The sequence below is a fragment of the Hipposideros armiger genome, unplaced genomic scaffold (genome assembly GCF_001890085.2).
Source record: "Hipposideros armiger isolate ML-2016 unplaced genomic scaffold, ASM189008v1 scaffold_362, whole genome shotgun sequence".
Lineage (NCBI taxonomy): Eukaryota > Metazoa > Chordata > Mammalia > Chiroptera > Hipposideridae > Hipposideros > Hipposideros armiger.
The window spans coordinates 1,465,394-1,488,542 of record NW_017731712.1 but is presented as its reverse complement, the minus strand read 5'-3'; the positions used below and the strand labels follow the sequence as shown (position 1 = coordinate 1,488,542).

Genomic DNA, 23,149 nt, shown 5'->3' with positions numbered 1-23,149 from the left:
ATAAAATCTTAAAAAAAAAAAAAAAAGGTGGAGAGAAGCACCGCAGGGTCTGCTATTGGCCGGCCCCCACAACGGGCGTGGAAACTAGTGGCTGAAGTCTGAGGAGCACAGGCCACTGTGCCGTCTCGAAGGATCCCTAAGACACTGACTGCTTATAAAAGAAACAACACGGGGTCCGGCCAGCATCGCCCACGGTCATTTGGGATGTGCCCCACATGTGACACCGAGCAGCACGTCACCAAACGCTGGCCGCAGTTTGGGTAATGGTGACAAAACCCACTCCCTGGTTTTGCCATGTGAGATATCAACGTTAGGGGGCGAGGGGGAAAGGTTTATGAGAACTTTTCCTATTGTTTTTGTAATTCTTCTTTAAGTCTAAAGTTAGTTCAAGCTTAAAAGACTTTGAAAAAACTAAATATGTGAAGATTTTAAAAGGCCCAGTGTTAGAATCTGGGGCCCTCTCTGGATCACTCCTTCTACTCGTTGAAGCTGAAAGTAATTTTCAGCAAAATTCTCTTAACAGACGGTTACTCCCATTTCCTCCCTAAACGCTTTATTCCAAACTGTAGCCAAAATGAGATTTTTAAAAATACTGCACTTAAAGCTAAAGAAAATTCATCTTCCTGTAGCAGGAACATTTTAAGATCAGTTTATTCTATTTCAGCACCATAATGGCTATTAAGGAAATTTCAGAAATCAGTAAAGTGAGCAACACATATTAATGTGATTTTTCAGTAACTAAAAATTATACAACTACTGTTTTTAAGAGAAACGTATTTGTATTTTAATCTAAAAATGTTCTCAGAATAAATGGAAATTTAAGTGCTACATTTACGTATCAACAAGAGTTTTTTTCCATAAGATCGTATGTATTCTAGGAAAAGATATTAACCAAGCATTTCTGCTTTCCTTTAACACCTGACACAGAAAAATGTGTATCTTTATTGACTGTAGGTGTAACCAATACACGAAGTTCACATTTTACACTCTTTTGAAATTTCCTGTCAATCTATTTGTTTTAAATTATAATTTTTAAATTACTGAACACCGATCAATGAAGAGAGAACAGAACCAATACAGAGAAGAAAGGTGAAAGCACCAGCCACCGCAGGAGCCGCCACAGCCCTGGCAGGTTACTGTCCATTCCGACAGCCGTGACCAGGCCGCCCGGGGCCCCTCCGGCCTGCCCAGGACAGCTTGAGTCCAATCTCAACCAAGCTTGTCTCGGTGCCGCCAGGGCCACCAAGAAGAGTCGCGACTTTATCCTGGGCCACCCCCACCTGGCTCAGAGAAGCCGCCTGCTCTGCGGGGCGGGGACACTTGGCAACAGAAAGGCCTCTCGGTTTATGTGGCAACTGAACCAAAACATTAATGAAAGGCCATGCTGAGGGTCCCTCGGCCTCATTTGGCCGCCGGTAAGGGGCTCAGCCCATCCCCTTCCCTCTTTCTCACGCCCCACGCGGCCCCCACGGGGTGTACGCGGCCTGCCCCTGCGTCCTGGTGCCACCTGCGTGGACCGGCCCAGAGCAGTGATCCTGGAGGAAATGTGTGCGTCCCACACCGACCAGACGCACCGTGTGGGCGCATGAGCAGTCGGGCCACAGGGGGCAGGTCGCCCACACATCTTGAGGGGCCACTGGGCCCCGCGTGGCCACACCTACTTTAATCTGACAGGTTTCACATTCACATAGAAATGGTTTAAAATATTCACTGTATTTCCCCATGTATAAGACGCACCCCTTTTCAAAAATTTTGGGGTCTAAAAACTGGGTATGTCTTATACAGTGGTTGTAGATTTCTTTTTATTTGCATTTCCCACTTTTTTCGCTCTTGTTTTTGCGCTCATTGAAAATGTTTTTACTTGCATTCCCGCTTTTTTGCGCTTGTTGTCTTTGCGCTCATTGTTTCTCAGTTGTTATCGGTATATTACAGTAGGTTATATTTTGCCATGTTCTGACCAGAAATGGCTCAGAAAAGATTTTTGTACAGTGCTGAATTCAAGTTAAAAGTGATCCAGTTTGCAAAAGTGAATGGAAATCGTGCTGCTGAACGTAAGTTTGTTCCTCCTCCAACTGAGAAAACAATCCGAGACTGGCTACGGGAAGAAGAAACCCTACTGAAAACGCCACGGCAGAAGAAGGCCATGAGAGGCAATATATAAAGACAGGGATTCGTCATCAGACACAAATGAGGACAAGCTAATGGCTGGGAGTTTTGACAGTGATGAGGAGTTGTATGAATTTTATGATGAATAAAACTTGAGTTCAATAACTTTATATAATACACTTTTTTTCAAATTTTGGGCCCCAAAGTTAAGGTGTGTCTTATATATGGGAGCGTCTTTTACATGGGGAAATATGGTACTGCTTTACTCATATTTTACACAGATCGTAGTAGGACAAATATAACAACACCACTTTAACACACAGCTTTTAACCAACTATCGACCCTTATGTTAACAAATCCACTGTGTGTACACCTGCGAATGTAACAGGTTTTTAACATTTTTGATTTGCACGAAACTTAGAAAACTGACCTCAAGAAAAACTGGCTCATCTAGAAATACTAGCATGTTTCCAATAAAAACAGCACGGTAATCTCTTCAATACAATGGAACGCTCCCAGGGCCCCTGCCCCACGCGTGCCTCTACAGCTTTCCTAACTCGGGGAGCCCAGTGTGCGTCACACAGCACGGGACGTGGGGAGCCACACCACACGCAGCAGCACATGCGTGTGCAGGGCCCGGACGTGCTGCGGTGGCTTTGCTGCCTGAGTTCAGGCGATACTTCAGGATTTCCCAACACGGTCTGTGTCAAACAGAAAGGGACTTTCTTTCTGGTCCGAGTCAGGGGGAGCGGCGAGCCTCGACCTGCCCCAGCCCCGGGCACCTGGCTTTACCGGCAGGTTGTACAAGGAGCAGTAGGTTTCACCCCATAGCCGGTGTGTTAGTTTATATAATATTTCAGAGCAATAAAGAGCAAAATACTCTGGTTTTACCTTAAGTAACAAGAACCCTATCGTTTCAAAATAAAAACATTTTCAAATATCGAACGAACAACTTATGATCCGTCCACATTGTTTGAAAGTTGCAAATCACTGTTTTCCAAGTAAAACGCCAGGCCCACCCCACCTCTGGGTGGGAATCGGGAATCGAGGCTCGCAGCCAGCACTGCGTAACGCAGGCTTTTTAATGCTCTTTTTAGTCTCAGCTGAGCTAAAACGGAAGCTGAATGGGAGCGAACCAGGTGGACAGTGGGGGCCACTCTGGTCAGTAACCGCCTCTGAACTTGAAAAACACAGGAGTTATCTTCCCTGGGAAGAACAAGACGTAGCTTTGAGCCACACTTGTGTTTCCTGGTTTTTCCGGGCAATGGTGCCCTCGAGGAAGACATCTGGGAGCCAATCCCGGCTGCCTGGCTGCGCCCCTGGCAGGGGAGGGGCCGCGCTGATGTCAACAGCCGCTGAGCTTACCACAGAGTTTCAGGTGAGGAAATTGCTGGAAGGTGACAACCAGTGTGGGCTCATTTTCCTTTTCCTTCTTGCAAATTCGCTTTCTGTTGCTGGTGAGAAGGTTCCAGACGATGCTGGCCGCTCTGGACCATGTTAACTTCGCCTGTCTCCCTGCTCCTGACATCCATTGGGCTTTTCGGGAAGCCCTGTTCGCTTTTCCACAAAAATCTATTCCACGTCTTAATCTGTGGAGAATGCTTAGGAAATACAGGTTTCCACAACCCGATTGAATTTGCCTAAAAACTTCCTCTTTGATATTTATAAAAAGAGGGTCAGTGCACACTCACACAGCCCTCCCAGTTCCCGCAGGGAAAGTGGGCAGCTGAGCCTGCCGGCACCCATGCAGTGGAGGCCCCGCCTGACCTCTCGCTCCGTGTGGGCGCCTGGCAAAGCCAGCCCTGCCTCCTCCTCACTGCCGCCCGGTGCTTCTCACCAGACGTTTCTGTCTCACTGACAGAAATGCATTTTGATCTCAACTGTGAAAACTTGCAGGATCCACTGAAGAGTTTATGAAAGTGTAAAGATATCAAGATCTTATCATGTGCCGGATTAATGGGCTTAAAAGCTGACAATTAGAATGTGGTCACTTATTACAAAGCAGAGGAGGCACATCTTGAAGGACACACCCAACCGATACTCCTGGGCCGGAGGCTCACCTGGCACATGACTCACCCTAACCCGCCCCGCCCCCCAGATGCCTGCAGTCCAGATGGACCGGGAAGAGCTGGAGCACAGGTTCCCCGGAACCTGCCAAACTGGACTGAAACCCTACCGGGTGCGGCTCCAAAGGGCACTAGCTGGTCCCATCCCAGGATGGGCACAGGCAAAGGGGACGAGAGGGGCCTTTTCAGGCAGAAACTGCCAGAGGCCGCTAACTCCTGTATTAATTAGGAGAAATTCAATTTGAAAGACCCCTCCCTGCCCCCAGCAGAGGTTTCTGTATGAGGCTCGCTGTGTCAGCTCGTTGTCAGCCATCCCTGGGCAAGCCCGCCCCTGAGATCAAAGGGCCCCAGTGCAGCCACGTGCGTTTCTGTGGGGACGCTGGCACCACCACAGTGAACGCCCTCGGGCCCCTTGTTGAGTGCGGCTCTTACAGTGACTCCCAGCTCAGGACGGCGATTGTTCTGAATAGGCACCCAGCTCTACACCCTCCCATCACAATCCCGACAAACGGGCGGGGGTCCCCTGCGGGATCCGCGGGAACCCCCACAGGACGGGCTTGGCTCTGCCCTCAGCTGCAAGCAGGTCTGGGGTCACTTTCATTCTGACATGGCCTGGCCACCCACGTAGCCCATCCAGAGCCATCGCCGGGCCCTTCAAAACCCATCTTGCCAGAGCCGTGGCCCAGAAAGCTCAGCACGTGGCCAGGACCCCTCGCTCTGTCCAGTGGCCCCCATGGAGGGGTGACCTGGAGGAAGACGGGCCAGTACCCTTTAGCCTCTGTGAAAGCTCAATTCCACTTCACGCCCACGCACACCATGTGTCCCTGTGTGGCTCGTCGGTCCCCGTGCAGGACTGGACCGGGCATGCACCTGGGGCCACGACGGGTGACCGGCCCGCCCACGCCCGAAACCCACAGAACTGAGTGGTGGTGGCCTCTGATGCCCAAGCCACACTAAGGCCGGGCTCAGCACCCCCAGTCCTCTCAGACCGGTGTTTCACTTCATAAAATTGCTGCAGAGACCAGCATTGTGACGACAGTAAGTTCCCGAGCTGCAGAGGCAGAAGGTGGTTGCTGTGGCAGGAAGAGCCTCCCTTCCCAAAGCCCAGTGCCCTGTCTGGGGGTCCTTCTCTGTCCCACAGGTGCCGTGTAGACTTAGGGGTTGGGGCCTTCCACCTGCATTGCTTCTCTCCGAGTCGGCGACGGGGCCTCATGACTCTGGCCTTCGTACTCACGACGTGAGAAGCAGCTTTCGCCCAACATGGGGACAGAGTGAATGGGGGCCACGCACCCTCCTGCCCACGAGTAAAGCCTTGCTCCGCTCCAGATCCCTTGGCCAAGCGCCCCTCAGCCATGCCTGCTTCTCTTCTCCAGAGGCTCCTCGGACAAAAGAGGCCCACGTAGGGCCCCGCGGAGGTTACAGCTCTGACAAACATTCAACTGAAGAGGAAGCGCTTCGGACTCCATTCACTTAGAAGTGGGAATGGCCACGCCAGGAGAGACAGCTGGTGCTGACACGCACAGCTGGGCCCGTGTCGACTCCGCCCCTGCCCGCTGCCCGACTGGGGCAAGCGTCCTGCATGGTATCTCGCTTCATCTCCGTGCGGTGGGCACAGCCACATGACCCCCACCCACAACCCTGCTCACAGAGGGAGACAGGGCAGCCTAGAGGTGTCTCGCTGTCCTGCGGCACTGAAGCAAGCAGTAAGAAAACACTTGTTTGGCTTTCATTTTCTAGTTCCAGGAACAGCTTCCACACAGCTGAGGAGCAGGACAAGAAAGCAGCAGGACGGCCATGCCTGCAGCCACACCAGATAGCCCACAGAGCAGGGGACAGTGGGGCGCGGCCTCAGGCAGGCCCCCGGTGCCTGGTCCTCCCCAAGCTGCTGACTTGGGAGAGTGAGGGACACGGACACAGGCAGCCCAGCCCCTCCTGGCCGTGTGCCAGCCGTTATCCAGGGCTACATCTGCACAAGATCACTGCCTTCTCACTCTGCCCTCCCCCAAAGCCAAAGGTGGACGGACGGGACTAGGAGCACCAGACATCTGTATGAATTCCTGGAAGCACTTTAGTTCCTTGAACTTTATCAGAATCCTCAGGCTGTTCTGTAGGCTGTGCTTTGATAGAAGTCAAGATTGAGGGACAGAGGCCAGAGGCGCTTCCTGGGCAGTGAGGAGGCCTGAGGTCCCTGCCCAGCCCTAGAAATGGTGAGATGGAGCTGCAGTGAGAAGAGAAGGTGCTACAGCCCCCGGACCTCCGAGACCACGGGGGAGCGGCAGGGGTCACGGATCCCACCCCGGCTCACATGCCTGCAGCTACTGGCGCTCGAGGGCACACCCTGGCCAGAGGGGGCGGAGCCAGGCCCCTGCGGGTCTCGGGTCTTGCACCGTCTTTAGGGGCCATGCAGATGTCAGGCGACACCTCCCACAGCGTGTGGGACGGTTCCTAATGAAAGTCGTCAGGTTAGTGGATGGCACCCATTGACGCAGAGGCTGCGCCGTGTTCAGCTCCCTGCTCTGGCTACTTGATAAACAATAAGAAATACACACCAACCTTCAAGTCAAAGGAACTTATTTCTGTCCAAAAACAGAGTCACAAATCAGAATACAACAATTAACTTAAAAATTCACTCTACTGAGAACACACGTGTTTTGCATTTCTCCCAACAAAAAAAAATACCAGATCTTAAAAGTGGGGCCGACGGCACAGGCACCCTGACACCTTCGGGGGGCTCAGGTGGGCACACACAGAAAACCCCAGGGCAAGGCGCCTTGCTGTGCGCTCAGGGGCTCGGCCTCTGGCAGTTGACACAGCGTGGGGCCATAAGCGGGCTTTCCTTCACCAGGACACCAGAGCAAACATCTTTTTCCTGCTCACCAAGCTATGCTGAAGTGTCAAAGGTGTTATGAAGTCGCCAGTAAATATTTGAGAGCTGGCACATAAAACATAAAGTTAAGGCCGGACGAAACCCAGCCCGCAGAAGCGGCTGCCCACAGGCTGCCCTTCGCACTCTCGGTCAAGGCGGAGGCCCGGCAGCTGTTTCCAACATGTGTCTTTCGGTAAAACACAAGCTGCAGAGGGCACAACCCCTGAGGACCTCATGTCCTCCCTGCCTGTGACCCCACACCACCCAGGACGCAACTGTCTAAGGATCTGGGCCCTACAGGCCCGCTACAGCCTCTAGAACATTCCCCCTAAACACTGGTCTCAGCTGCTTCCCCACGAAAAGGAGCTCTGAACCCGAGCTGCTGCGTTTTCACCGGCACCCTTTCAAATGGTCTCAGTAGCGCCCGAGCACCTGGGTCTCACACCACCATGGGAAGGCGCCATGCAGCCCGCCCCTCACACGCACTCAGGAGGGCGCGATCCAGGGATGAGGGACAAGGGACTACAGGGCGGATGCAGCACGGCCAGGACACCGGCGGCTTTACCTGGAAATCTCGGACACAAAGGGCTGCAGCTCCTGCGGCTCGTAGGCGCGTGCGAAGGCCCAGCACACATAGCAGGCGGCGTCTCTGACGTTGGCGCCCACGCTGCAGGCGCCCCGTTTCTCCTCATAGGTCAGTGCCTTCAGGATCACGGCCACAACTAGGTAAAGGAGGACAGATCGTGAGGACGGGCCATGGTGTCAGCTGTGCTTCTGAAAAACAGGTCTGCGGCCGCGACACGGTGCTCCGCACCTCAGCACCACATGGCGGGCTGCCCGTCCTGCGTCCAGCCCGGTCCTTCCAGAAAAGTGAGGGCCTTGTCAGAAACGACACATCTGAAGGGAAACACAAGTACCCCAGCTCCGATCATGGGCAAATGCTTTCTAAAGTGGCCCAAAGCTTACACCAAGAAATCAAAGTCCCTACAAATCGGCAAGCAAATGTCATCAGGGCCACCGGAGGGTTGCTGCTGAGCCTGAGACGCTGGCGCACAGACCCCGCCAGGCAGCGAGGAAGGGGCTACGGGAACCAGCAACGTCGCCGGGGACATCAGCCCCTAAAGTCTTGTTGGCAAGGGGACCGTAAAAGATGGAATGGCTTCCAATTCAGGCCCAGAGCAGGTACCTGATGAGTGACTGGGCGAGAGAACTCCAATCACACAGCTGTCTCAGCTCTGCTCGGAGGGCGCCGGTCCCCTTGGGGAGCTCAGAACTGAGAACAAAAGTGGTGAAGTAAATCAAGCCCATGGTTACTTTAGGGCTTCTGTGCTAACTTCAGGAGTAACCCATATACGGGGGGTGCCAAAAAAATGTATACACGTGACTTGTATTATCTTTTGTTATCGGAATATATTATGACAATTTTAATACAGTTTCTTCCTTTCTTAAAATGTGTACACATTTTTGGGCGCACCCTCTGTATGTTTAATTATCTAAAATATTGAATATTTACAATAATTTGAAATACATAACAGATTATCCTGGTTCCACTTGAAAATGTCTGAGTAATTTAATATTACATAAGTGATTTCTGATACAAAGAGAATTTTAAGACATGGTGAGAGTACTAGAATGTTTAAAAAAGCTAAAATCTTACCGTTTTATGTTAAATTTATCAGATTTGTCTATTTCAAGTACTTGGGAAGATCTGGTAACTACAGACATGTAAATTACTTAAAAATATACTATATTACATTTACACATATTGTTTTAAAAGTATAAGAGAATTTAATTGATTTTATAAATGAACCAAAGAATATTTAAAGCTTCTTAAAATAATAATAGGGGCCGGCCGAGTGGCTCAGTTGGTTAAGAGCTCACTCAAGAGCTTGAGCTCTGAGCAACAGCGGTTCGATTCCCGACCCGAGCTGAGTTGCCGCTGAGCTGCCAACAGGTGGCAGGATGGCTCAGCTTAAAATAATAATAATAATAATAATAATAGGAAAAAAGCTTTATAAAAATTTTAATTTGAAATTCAAAGCTAGAACTCTAATTTTTTAAGCAGTCACACTGATTAGAACTTTCAGAAGTCCCCGCTGTGGACCCACCACAGAACGAAGCCGCCATGAAGCACCGGGCGGCTCGTTCTGACACTTAGAGAAGCGTGGGGGGCGAGAAGCGTGAACGCCTGCTCTCGAGAGATGGGGTGACTGTGTGCCCAGGCGCTACTGCCTTGGGGCCGCCTGCCTCTGCGGATCGACCTCTGAGCGTGAGGCCGCGTGACAGGCAGTGGCAGGGAGGACACGGCCCACACCCCCTCGGGACGGTCAGCCAAGAGAGTCCTTCCACTGGAGCACAAGGCCAGCGTCACACCCCAGCCACACGGCGCTGACAGGATGAGGGATTTCAGGGTACGAGGGGGATGTGTGGCGTCCACATTGGGCCACAGACGCCCAGCATGCGAGGCTCACACACATGAAGGTCGGCCCACCCAAGACAGTGAAGGAGATCCACCACTGAACAAGGAAAACAAAGAATGCAGCTCAAAGCCAGTGGCGAGAGACACGGGGCCTAAGAGGCACCACATAACCAGCCGTGGGCAGGACCGCAGCCGCCCCTCGCGTGCACGTCTGTGCCGGCCGCCCAGGCCCCCCACCCACCCTCCGTGCACTTTTCTTCAGCGACACTAACACTGATCTGCAGACAGTGAGCGGAGGCACTCCAGGGAGAAATGTCGGAAAAAGAAAGTATCGATTCTTTGCATTGTAACTATCATCACATAAATGATCTTTCAGGAAAACGGACCCAGAAATACAGTGAGTCCCGACTTAAGAACATTCGAGTTGCAAACTTTCACAGATACGAATGGACCTCGCATTACGAACATTCATAGATGCGAACAAACTGCGGAAGTAGCTCGTGTGTCTGCTCTTGTCAGCTCACTCCACGCAATCCCCTATATGCCAGTTGTACTGTACTGTACCACCGTTTTAAGGTAACTGTAAAAGTAAAATTAGTTTATTTACAGTATTTGTGTGTGTGTGTGTTTAGTCTTTTTATGCTTTACATTGTATACTTGTGTCAAAGGTGTATAAGACTCAGTTTGTCGGACTTATGAATGAATCCGACTTATGAACCTTCTCCCGGAATGGAGCTCGTTTGTAAGTCGAGGACTTACTGTCGTCCTAGGCCGAACGCCATAAGAAACAGCTGTACAACTTTGAATATTCATACAAATTTCTCTTCTGCCTTTTTGTATCTAAGGATATTTGATTCTATATAAATGGCAACAAAAAGGAGATTTGACTGTACAGTTTCTTTTATACACATACAAAAATTATTTTTAAAAGGTTATAAAATGTTCAAGTAAATCCACCTAAAATTCTGTAAAATAAACGTACTCCTAAATAAAAAGCTTGAAGGTCACATTATTGATTATACGTGCCAGGCGGGAGTGAGGAGCTATTTCCTTGTGGGGCACCTGCACTAAAGGCCTGACAACGACAGGATGGCCAGGGCGGCTGCACCGTGGACACTGAAGGCACCAGGGCCTGGAGCTGGCCTCACCCACAGCTGCGCACGAAGGACCTCAGTACGGAGCCCACCCTCTTGCCAAGTCCTCATTTCCTCAACCCACAACAGCAGGTACCCCATTTGGGATGTGCCAGAGGCACCTCAAATTCCCCAGCGTCTGACACTGAGCACATCCCCCGATATCCCACCTCAGCCGGAGGCCACGCCATCCTCTGGTACATCCGCAGCTCAGGGTGCGGGGTTCGTCCCAGGGCCGCCCCTCCTGGTTCCGTGTCCCCCACGGCAGCAACGCCACTGTGAGGACACATCATACCTCCCCCAGCTCCTCCCACCGGGACCTCCTCACTGCTGGACGAGTGCTCAGCCTCCAGGCCACCCAGCGACTCACTTCCCAGCACAGCAGGCTGCACGAGCTGGCTCCCTTGTCCTCCTCTCACAAGGCCCCCAGGGCCCCACGCTAATTCCCCACCGGCCTCACGTGTCTCTCGGCCACAGCCAGGCACGCGCTGCCTCTCGCACCTGCACAGCACCCCAGAGCCTTCTCCACCTGGCGTGACACCCGAGGGGCGCCGGGAAACCTCTGCTGAGCGAGAGCCACGGGAGCTGACGAGGGTGGGTCGGCCTCCATCGGTCCGCACACCACACTCGGCTCCGTCCGCTGAAGGAATGCCCATCAGTCCCTGTGAGTGGCTCACGCGCACGAGGAGGCAGACTGCTGCGGTCCAGCAGGAGGGCACTGCCACAGCCGCAGCAGGCACAGGGGCACACCGAAGGCGTGACTTTTCAGTCACTTTCGCTACTTGAACAACACCAAATCTGTGATGCTTCAACTTGGTCTTCGGTTGCTTTACCCGGGAAAATCCTAGCTGACCTGAATTTCTCCTAGTGTTCTGGTGCTAACAGCACAGCCCATTCGCGGCCCAACCGATGTCAAAACTAATGGGCTGTGGCACCTCTAGGAGAAGGGCGTCGCGGAAACTCATGTCAGGGCCACACACATCCCCTCAGACCGTCACTCAACACAGCCGGGCAGGCAGTCCTAGGAGAGACCAGTCAGCAATTCTGTAGCCTGAGGGGGATCTGGATGCTGCCTGCTGAGTCCCAATTTATTGGTCCACTGGACAAAATCAATTTCTAAACAGACAACTATGAATGACAGCAGTCAGTACCTCGCTGTCTGCTTCAGGCAGACATCTCTTACACTCAGAAACACTCGGTGCCACCTGGGAGAAGCCCACCTCCATGTGGGCACGGCCCCCACCCCTGACCTGCTCGTCCCTGAGGTCATCGAGCTGCTCGGGGAGCCACTCCCTTCTCGGCCCCAGAGCCTGAGCCCTGGTCAGGAGCCCAGTGTCTGTTCCCAGTTTCCTGAAGCATCATTTCTGTTAGCCAGAAAGGCCGCTCAGCTATGAGGAAAAGGACAAAAACTGCTGACCGGCGTCCCACTAATGGCCACTGCCTCGGCACACACAGAGGCCTTCGCACAGCTTGACTGGCGTTTATTTGTGGTAAAATGGACAGCCTCGTAGGTCCAGCCACACGTCCACCTGGCCCACTTCTGTATGTCAAGGCGTGAGAATAGTCAGCTGTGAGGGCCTGGGAGCCGCAAGCAGGCGCCCGCGCTCCACCCTGAGAGACGCAGCTGTGGGGACACAGCTGTGCCTTCTGACTTCGTCCAGGCACCCGCATGGGCCCATGTGCTGAGTCCTCAGGTAGCCGCCCGGCCCGCTGACAACGTGAAGGTGCTGGGTCAGAGGAACAGAGGCCCAAGCCCGCCCGCCCACGTGACTGTGCTGCCACAGCTGCCTGCACAGCCCGCCTGCCTGCGTTCCACCCGCGTCCCCGGCACAGCCTGCAACGTCCTTATCCTGTCACCCTCCTGCTCAGGAACCTCGGATGGCCCCTCCATAACACCTGCAACAAACATCAGTGCTGACACTCAAGTGCAGTTGAAGAAGTGACCGTCGGCAACCTCCCACGGCCACAGTGCTGGACGGATCCGACAGAGAGAAAGCAAGCAGTCCCCAGAGTGCGAAGGTGGGAACGCACCCCTCATAGGTCACTGACAAGGAACTGGGTTTGCAGAAAGTAAAACAGCACAGGAGGGAAAACTAGATGACCGATTTCTGTAACAAGAGAATGAGAAAATGAGCCTATCGGCTCCCATCCCAAGAGGACAGTAAGAGCTGTGACCTGGGGGTGAAAGGATGGGTTGGGGCCTGTTTCCGCTCCTCCTAGGCCAGCAGCACTCGCTGCACCTGAGCCCTCAGGCCGTCTCACACTCTTCTGTGTAAAAGGATACCCCGGGCTTCCAGCTCTGACATCCAGGGACCCAGAGAACAAGAGACAGACGCTGGGAGGCCGTGCAGGGCACTTGGCCGACCCAAGCTGTGGGAGGGAGCAGGTGGCATGTGGAGCAGAAATAGTCTCCCCCTAAACTTTTATAAAAAGTCATTATTAGAGAAAAAATTCAAAAACAACTCTTTCCAGATTCAACAGGTTTAAAATAAGGAAACTCTTCAAAAGCTCTGAACAAAAACCTTTCTCAAGGTTCCAATTACACACTGCATGTCAAGTACACAGACTCCCCAGAGGGCTTCCTTTTGGCAACCCGGAGCCCAGCCATGTCACTTAAATAGCTTCTCAACAGACAGCATGTCACTGGTCTACGCCAGTCGCCTAAGGACAAAGCAGCCTGCAGCTGAGGGAAACGACTTAACCCTCGGAGAGCCCCGTCCCCACTGCAGGGTTCAGAGTATGCACCCCAAGGGATGGGGGAACCCAGGCCTTCTCTGCAGGCATACAAGTAACTTGTCTGCAAAAAATCATTATACAGCCAGCACAAAGTTACGTCTTTGGATAAGTAACAAATCATACGAATTTAAAAAATAAATTCATCGCTTAAGGCATTTGCTGCACTGGGCATGTCTCCCAGGCTACACGTGGATGGTGCCTCCCAAAATGCACTGGGACTGCTAGACTGCACCGGGTGATTCTCCCAGGATGCAATGGGCCACATGTTCTGGGACGAACTAGGATGACATCTCCCAGGGTGCACTGGGATGGTGTCTCGCAGGATGTATGGGGACCACATCTCCCAGGGTACACTGAGCTGCCTCACCACCATGACAGGGCTGCATGTGTGGCCACACTCAGAGCCACAAGCCCACCCGCCCAGACTCTGAGCCCGGGAAAGCACCGGTCTCCCGGGAACGGGTGTGCCCATCACCAGAGAACTTCTGTTTCGGCCACCAGTACAAATGGCCATCATACCTTCCTCAAAAATGCAGTCCAACTTGCTCAGAAAAAAGCCAATGTTGAAATTGCTGGGGGACAAGAGGAAATGATGGACAGAACAACTGATTCCACAGACGTTTTGGTTTTCAGTTCCCACAGGACGTTTCTGAAAAACTGTCCCAAAGGCCCTGAGCTGGCCTGCGGGCAGCAGTGGCCAGCCTGTGGCCATGCCCACACTGTACCGGAGGTGAGGGGGGTAAGCCAGCAGCCTGGTGTGCTGGCTCGGCAGCTGCCACAGCGCGTAAAGCAGCGGCCTCAGCATCACCCCGTGCTACTTACTGGGCGCGTCTGCTGCTCCCCTCTCCCCCAGGGCCTCTCTCGCTGACCACAGTGGTGGCGCCACAGCACAGCGCTGTGCCGGAACCCCTTCCTGTGACAACACCCGCCCAGTACTGCCGACAAGGCCGAGGCTCGACCCAAGGGCCAGGAACACAAGGCCGGATGGGAGCTCCGTCAACCAGGCGCCCTGAGATCATGTGGGATCCCACCACACGTGAAACACACCGTCTGGCCCAGTGGGTATCGCCATGGCCACGATCACATTAGCCACACTGGCGAAAGGACCCCTCACAAGACACCAGGGATCACTGGGGAAGGAAGGGGCTGTTTCAGGACAAGGGCCCGCAGTCCCCCTGGGGCAGGGCTTTCTGAAACACTATGACAAACATAAGCTAGGAGGCCAAGGACAGGCGCCGCTGTTCCGCCTGCCCAGGCCCGAGCCCCTCAATGTCAAGGGCCTAACCGCCACCCCACCCCAGAGCCTAACGGAGCCTGAACCACAGAGAGAGCTGGGCTCGCCCTCTGGGTGGTTTCCCTGGGAACATGACAAGAACACCAGGCAGTGAAATAACACAAATCTACTAACTGTCCCCAGCAACTGGAGATTCAGATTAGATCTACGTGACAGGTAATAAGGAATTTGGGGGACACCAGGGCTGCCTCTGAGCTCTCCAGGACACTGCCTGCCCGGGTCTGTCCTGCCAACTGCCAAAGGAGGAATGCCTGTCCCCAAACCATCCAAACTGCCCACAGAACCGTTCCTCAAGAAAGCAGGGGTAAAGCTGGTAATCTTTCAAAATAACTTGTCTGAAAACACTAAAACAAAGAATTTTCCTCTCAACCCTCTGAACGCGTCTCAATCTGTCCCCTTAAAAACAAACTGCAAAAAACGGCCTTACTCTGACCCAGTGGCTTCACTCTTCAGCATTCGTCCCAAAGAAATGAGGACTTATTTCCACACAGGAACTCGTACACAAATGCTCACAGCAGCTTTATTCACAACAGCCAAAACTCTTAACTATGCTGTTCACGCTCAGAGGCCAAAAGGTGCCACAGAACAGCACCCAGCAGCAGCCAGGAGCCAACCAGTGACACGCACCAACCTGGATGAATCTCAAGGATCTTAAGGTGACAGAAAAGGCCGGTCTCAAATTGAGGTATACAAGGTACCTCCGTTTACATGACACTGCTGAACTGATAAGCTTATTGACACGCAGAACACACAGGCCATTGCTGGGGGGGGGGGCTCTAATAGGGGAGGGGGACAGGGCAGGTGTGGCGGTGACGTCCCCAGTGAGCTCAGGGAGGCACCAGGACACCAAATCCATGCACAGCCATCAGTGCCTCTGCCCACAGGACAGCAGTGTTCATGTGGAAAAGGTAATAAAAACATCCTCCTCGCAGTAACAGTGAAACAACATGTACTCTCTATGCTTAAGAAGAAACATCTAGAATCTCTGTGAAGAATGGGACGAAACTCCCCAAGGAGATGTGCTGCTCAAGAACAACATGGACCTCGCATCAGAAAGGCAAGGTACCCACTGTGTACAAATTCCGATGCGGGGGGCGGGGGGGCGCAAGGACAGGGAGCCAGGGGGCAGCTGACACAATAAACCATCGGTCCGGCCAAATCACAGAAGCTCTGACCAGAGGACAGAGAAGCAGGACGTGCAGCACAGCTGTGACACAAAGCCACATGGCGAGGACAGCGCCAGGGGCACCAGCTGGCACTCGAGAGGCTCTAGGACACGGGCCTGGAGTTAGGGGATCACCTCCTACCTGAGCTCACCCCACACACTGCCACTGGCTACGTCACAAGCAGCACGGGCTTGTCATAGGTCCTCTCATCTCGCTGGCCGAGGGGCTCCACCAGCGTGTGTCAGGCACACACGACACTCTCAGGACTCGCTAATGAACACAAGTGGCCAGAAAAACTCAAAGGAGTGCAGATCTCAACATGTTTTTTAAATGAAACTATAAAATAGCAAAAGGAAACAGCAGGCAGGCATGTGTCCGTTTAGGATGGAAACAAATTTCTAAGGGATGGAAGAAATCCACAGGAGCTGACAAACAGGTGACGCTGTGAGCTCTGTTCACGCTTCAGGACGTAAGCACCAGGAAGCTAAACAGCAAACAAGGTGAGTGCGACACGACGGACAGAGACGTGGCGGCGGGCCCACGCGGGAAGCTGCAACACCGAGAGAAGATGAAACAAGTGGCAAAGTTGAAAAGACACAAGTGTTGAAAACCAGGATGAGAGGCCTGATCTGAGGGTCCCAGGGCAGACTTCCAACAACCTCCCCGGACGCGTGTCGATGCAGTGGGCGGTGGCCATGCCCCGTGTGTCCTGTCCCAGGGCTGCGGGCAGAAGGCTACACGCTGACCGTGAATGGGCTGCCGGGTGCTCATCCCCGAGGAGGTGGTGCAGGCGCTGGGGTGGGGACAAGGCCACTCGCTGTGGACGTGGGGAGCAGGTGGCCACGTGGCGAGGGCAGCTGTGCGGTCAGGCGGCCTCAGAGCACCCCGCCCCCAGTGGACGCTGTATCTTGGCCTCCTGGGGCGTGTCCCCGAGTTGTCGAGAGCCTACACCGCTGAGAACTGGCTTATCACAGCAGAAACAAATGCCTGCCATGGGGCTGGATGATCGAACCGCAATTCACATTTAATATTTAATATGAGAGGACTCCACCACAATGAAACGCTGCTCAGTGACCCACATCTGAAATCTGATGGCGGTCACCACCCCACCCAACCATGGTACAGTAGGAAACTGAGGCATAGAGAGACAGCCCCAGGTCTCCCCCGGACTCGGACCCTGCGAGCATCGCGCTAAGAGACCCACACTCACTCACGCTCACGGACCCTCGTGACAAGGCACAAACAGAGCTGACTTAGTTTCTTCATGTCGCTATCCAAAATGTCCCATAACGAAGACACAAGATTTTCACGACCATTAAGGCGGCCAGTAAATAACTTAATAACGTGTTTTGCGCTTTCCCACTGTTCAGGCCCCCAGGCCAGGCTGAGCTGCCGGTGAAGGGTCACCTGGGACACTAGGAGGCCGCTCCTCACTGCTGGAGGCTCCATCGCGGGTCCGAACGGGTTGAAGCCTGAGGCAGGGCCAGCAGAGGGCAGGTGGCGGGGCTTCCTGGCTGTGTTTACAGGCAGCCCAGGTTCCTGGCTGTGACGATGATGCCAACAGCACAGTGAGTGAGCCACACACATGTTTTGGTTCCCAGTGAAGAGGACAGATCCGCTCACCGTCCTGCAGGCCACTGCGCGTGCAGTAGCATGTGTCTGAAGGAACAGTGCATGCCTTTGTGTAAAACCACTTCAGTGCTAAAACATCTCCCCACCATCCGAGCTTCAGCGAGTCTTCGTGTGTTTTCTGCGGGGTGGGGAGGGTGCCTGGACGCTGATGGACGGCAGTGTCTGTGGAGCGTCACGAAGCGCGGTGTGGCTGTGCTCCGCTGAAAAACACAGCTACGTGAGCCATGGGTGGAGGAGGGGGACAAGTCACAAAGGAGTAAATACTACAACTGACAATCCGATGCCAGCAGAGGTGACAAGGTGAAGGGGGGGGCCCCCAGCCCACCCCCAGGGGAGGCAGGCACTGGAGGGTGTGGCCATGAGAGAGGACCCTTCACAGACCTGGAGAGCCTGCGGCAGCCGCCCTCCTGCACCACCATGTGACGGAGGCGGCCGAGGGGACTCGCAGGCAGGGATGGCCAGGGAACAGCTTCACCACGCATGTTCGGTTCGGAATCCGTGACAGGAAGCGCACACGATGACCGTTCCCGGGGGTGGTCCTGACGCTGCCGCATGGTTCGCGGGCTGTGCTGTCGCTGACAATCAGCGGCTTGTCAGGCACCGGGGAGCCGGCGTCCCTCCTGTGTCCCGGTCCTCACCCAGGCCCCTTCCAAAAGCCTCATCCATCCTGCTCTCAAGACAGGGCCAGGGACCGGGGGCCGCGTGTTGCTTCTTAGGGGACAGCGTCCTGCCTGTGGAATGTGCACGGACGTACGGGTGGGGGTGCCCTCCTGAGCCCACAGAGGAGCTGCCCGCTCACAGTGGCCACACGCCATCCGGCACACACTGCTTTGAGTATTTTTCTCTCGTTCTTTCCCCAAGAACACACATCCTTTGCAGCTTTTTACAGCTGCTTAGCCATTCCTCTTGGAGGCGGTGCCCTAACGCTGGCCGCAGTCCGATCTTCCCGCAGGTTTCCAGTAACTGAAGGAAACGGAGAGGCGCCTCTGTGCCCCTCAGAACGGGCCTGACAGGTGCGATGCCGCAGCTTCTCCAAACATCATGTCTGCGGCCAACAGTCTAAAGCTTTGGAGAACAAACCTCTCCCTCCCCACCCCGGCTGTCGCCCACCTGACATAAACACAACCAAGCTTTGGGTCCGAAAACAGGCGCATGCCGGACACTTAGTGGACGCCACAGGAGGGCAGGGACAGACGTGACCACGGCTGCTCTCTCACCCCAGCCTCGGGGCTCCTGGGAGGTCACATGGAGAAAGAAGACCGAACCATGGGGACCGTCTTCGAGTTACCACGTTAACAAGCCTCGCAAACGAGGCCGCAGAAAGTGAGCAGCTACTCCCATCCAGGTCCCCTCCACCGGCCCGGCCACTAAGGAGCAGGAAGAGCCTCCGCCAGGCAGCCCCAGCCCACGTCCCCCTGGATACACGCCACGTCACACCAGCCCTCTGCCTCGTGAGAAGACGGGGCCGCTGCTTGGCCCACAAGGAGGGTCCCCAGGTCTGGGGCGGCCACCTGGATGGTTCTAAAGCTCACAGTCACTGATTTCTCAGCCACTGTGTGAACCAACTGCCTTTAAACTGTGCCCGAAGGTAGTCAGGTAGTTGACCTAAATCTCGGCCGCAGAACGTTGTCTACTGTGCTCAAGTAAGGTGTTTGCTCAGGGATAGTCCTCGAATAGACAGTGCTGCCCACACATTCCCATTTCCATGTTGTCGGTGCTGACAATCCATACGTCCATACGTCCGTTCCACCCCTCGTGAGTCTCCCTCCCAGGCCTCATGTAAACCAAGGAGGTGACAGCTCTGCCTGCGACCAACGTACTTGAGGAGCAGGCAGCCCCACGCCCCATCCCCGCGGGGACCTGGGGCCAGAGGGCCGGCCCTGCTCTGCACGGCACCCATGGGACCTGCAGGACACACGTCCCGCTGAGTCAGGGATGTGTGGGAGCAGCTGTCACCTCATCAGCAGCGGATGACGAGCCACAGCACGGCGCCTGGAGCAATGCCACCAAAGGGCCCCTCTCCTCGCAGAGCCATGGTTTATGAAATTCAAACGAGGGGGACACCAACGGTACCCGGGGAAGCTGTCATATGTGTAACTCCAGGCACGAAATCCCTCCGTGAGTTCACCCATCCCACTGATATCATCCACACCTCGTCCAGGTACCCAAGTTCAAGGGCACGCCCACCACACGTGTCAGAGCCCAGGGACTTGGGGACATGACACACACTCCACAACGTGGGACAAAGGGATGTGCTTCTCGCAATACCCCCAGAATGCGTGAACACTGCAACAAAGCAAAGTCATCGAGGTTGAAATGTGAACCCCAGTAGGAGACAGCCAGAACCCCATGAAGGAGAAGCCGGTGCCCACAGAGGCCCTGCCCGCAGCTGACACGACTGTTTCAGCACTTCCTAGTGCCATCAAAGCCAGTGGCATGTCCTGGCTCCCGGCTGTCACACCACCAGTGTGCTGGCTTCCTAACAGGGCCAGCCCAGCCTGAGCCTGCATCTGTGCTGGTTCCCAGTAGTAGTCCTTTGCAAATTAAATGCTCTTGTGATCTCTGAAGGGCCCTCCTCAGTGAGATAACAGTCATTCTCACTCTCCCTCCCTCTCCGTCTCCCACCCTCTCGGCCGCCCCGACTAGTAAGCCACACAGGGACTAGCACCTGTCCACCCTGCCCCTTGCCACAGGCCACTGGAGGCGGGGAGGGGGTGTGAGTGTGGCGAGGGTACACTCTGCCCGGCTCAGTGCCAGGCGGCTGGCGTATGAAACGCCCACAGCTGATGACAGTGTGGCCCAAGTACAACAACTTGAAAGAAGCGAAAACAAGCGTTCGGGGGAATTAAAGGCTTAACCAGGAAGTCAGGGACCAGTTCTGCCACTGACTCACGGCCTTGCATTCCCGGCCACAGTGCCCAGACCTCCACTGGCCCCAAGAGTGTCTACAGCACAGTTTCAGAAGTGGCAGGGTCCCGTTCAGACCCCGCCTCACCACACTGAGGGTCAGGGGTCCTAGCACACAGAAAGCACGGAACTCAAGAGGATGCTGCCCAAGGTCAGGCAGCCAGCAGGACGGAGAGGCACGAATGAGCACATGACGGGCCACCATGACACGTCTGCCACTGTCTTTACCAAGTTATCAGAAGACTGTCCTTTTCCAGTCCCCCCACCCGTGGAGGAATCCCTCCCAGTTACTGGGGACACGGGCCAAGGACAGCTTGGGCAGGTGAGTGTGGACAGCGGCCTTCCGATCACAGACTGAGTCTCCCACAGCCACATGGCCTGGCGGTCAAGCCTCAGCCACTGCCTGCCCCTCCCCTGCTCTGTGGCCTCGCCTCAGGCTTGGCGTCCCCCTTGGTCCAGGAAACGGCACACCCCACCCCTACGGCCCTCACATCATCCCACTGCAGGCCTGCGCAGACACGGTGGTACGATTCTCGTCACGTCTGTTCCTGTGCCCATTTCAGAGTTCACGCTCGGCTGCTCTCAGCCCCAACCACACAGCGGTGTCCGTAACCCTCACAGGCCTCGTCCACGGGGAAGGAACCAGAGCCTGTGCGTCTGGTCGACGTGGCTGCTGGGGTCACTTCCCTAGAAGCCGAGAGCAGTGCTCCCTGAGTGACCTCTGGCATCCACAGCTCGCACAGGGTGGGCACGGGGCTTCCTGCAGGTCCACAGAGGCCAAGGCAGGACGGCTCCACCCCAAGGCGGCCAGGGGTCAGCTGCGCACGGAGCTGCCCCCTACCCCAGGGCCTGGGGCTGCTGAGGCAGCGGCCTCTGCTCACAGTGAGTGCGTGGAGGGAGGCTCTGCCCAGAGGGGCCAGAGGATGGAAACTCATAGGGAAAGCACGGTAACCCACCCGGACACATTAGAAACCAGCCCTAGCCGTGTCCTGTGTCCACATGGCCCACCCAGCCAAGCAGATGGCCGGTCCTCAGGGCAGTGTCACACGCTTCCACAAGCAAACCTGAAATTCAGGTGCAACAAGGTTCCACGGCCGCCGCACCTGTGAACGCCCTGCCATGCATCTGACACCCACCTGGTGGGCCAACTGCTGGCAAAAGTGGCGGCAGCAGAATCGAGAGGTGAGGTTCCCCTGGAAGCAAGCCTTCCCACTGAGAGAGTCACACAGAGCTCTGCACTGAAACAGCACAGTTGTTATCAACGTGTCTAAAGTAATGAATTATGTGGACACCTTACTTTCTGAGCACACTGTATCCAACTCACACACACACGCAACTGTGTCACACTATGTAACACACACACAACTGTCACGCTGTATGTCACACACACAACTGTGTCATACTATGTAACACATGCACTCACACGCATGTGCACACACAACTGTCACACTATGTAACACGCAAACTGTCACATTGTACGTCACATACACACGCACACACACTCACACACAGCTGTATCACTTCATGTTCACAACTGCCAGTATCTTGGCTTTGATCCAAATTATGAATTGCAGCTCTTAAAAATAACATAGATAAAACCATATGATAGAAGGTTTTATACACTGCTCTCATTCATACATAGGTCCAGCATAAATTCCAAATACGTATCACGTTGACATGCTTTAAACGTCTTCATTCAACTATAACTTTTTCATAAAGCATCTCAATTTTAATTAAAGAAGCATCAAATATTTGAAAGCAAAAGATTTAGATGGGCTTTCAAAACCCATCTAAAACCCATGTGTACACACGTACACGTGTACAACACACACGCACACACACAAAATCTACACACATACAAAAAACACTGAAAAGAAAGAATTACTAAAAATGACACAATACAAAAATACTATCAGGAGAATTAAAAAGACAACCCACAGAATGAAAGAAAATATTTGCAAATCATATATCTGGTAAGGATCTAGAATCCAGAATCTACAAAGAACTCTCACAACACAACAAAGACAAACCATCCAACTTTAAAATGGGCACAGGACCTGCACAGACACTTCTCCAGACGTGCAGACGGCCAATAAACATATGGACACAGGCTCAGCTTTACTAGTCAGCAGGGAATGCGATTCAAAGCCACCATGAGACACCTACCAGGTCGGTTACAATCAAAACCACGGAAATAACAAGTGTTGGTGAGGAGGTTGGAGCTGGGGCCCGTGCACGGCTGGTGGGACGTGATCTGGCGCGGTCACCGTGGTGACAGTGTGGCGGGTCCTCGAGTCGGGACACACAGAGCGGCTGCATGATCCGGCTGCTCTCTCCCAGAGATGCATCCCGGTGTTGGAATGTCCACGGCAGCTCTACTCACAGAGCCCAAAAGGTGGAAACAACTCGAGCGTCTGCCAAGTGGCGAATGACGATGAAAAGCGGTCCACGCACACGTGGCGTCACTCCGCCACAAGGAGGAAGGAAGTCTGACACGCCTCCACCACAGACATGATGCTGGGAAAGAGGCCAGACACAGAAAGGCCTGGGGGTCCCATCATGTAAGATTTCCATGACACCGACCGGAGAGGAGGGGGTGTCACACGCTGGGGACGGGCACAGGGAGTGACTGGGGGCGGGCACCAGGTTCTCCGCAGGCGGGTGAGAAGACCTTGGGACTAGACAGGAGTGACACATGTGTGACACCGAATGTACTAAATGCTACGGAACTGTTCACTCAGAAACGGTTAGTGCTAATTTCATGATGGAAATTTTACCCCAATTAAAACAACATCAGCACCCAGAGACTAAACTCACCAGCCAG

At 54.1% G+C, this 23,149-nt stretch overlaps 1 protein-coding gene across 3 annotated transcripts in view; it reads right to left on the bottom strand.

Annotated features, from left to right (window-relative positions):
* TBCD (tubulin folding cofactor D) overlaps window positions 1–23,149 on the bottom strand; it is a 131,187-nt gene that overhangs the window by 57,095 nt on the left and 50,943 nt on the right. For all 3 annotated transcript variants that reach the window (XM_019661871.1, XM_019661872.1, XM_019661873.1), the window contains exon 14: window positions 7,604–7,760. In XM_019661871.1, coding sequence (XP_019517416.1) covers window positions 7,604–7,760 — 157 coding nt within the window. The remainder of the gene's footprint in view (window positions 1–7,603; window positions 7,761–23,149) is intronic.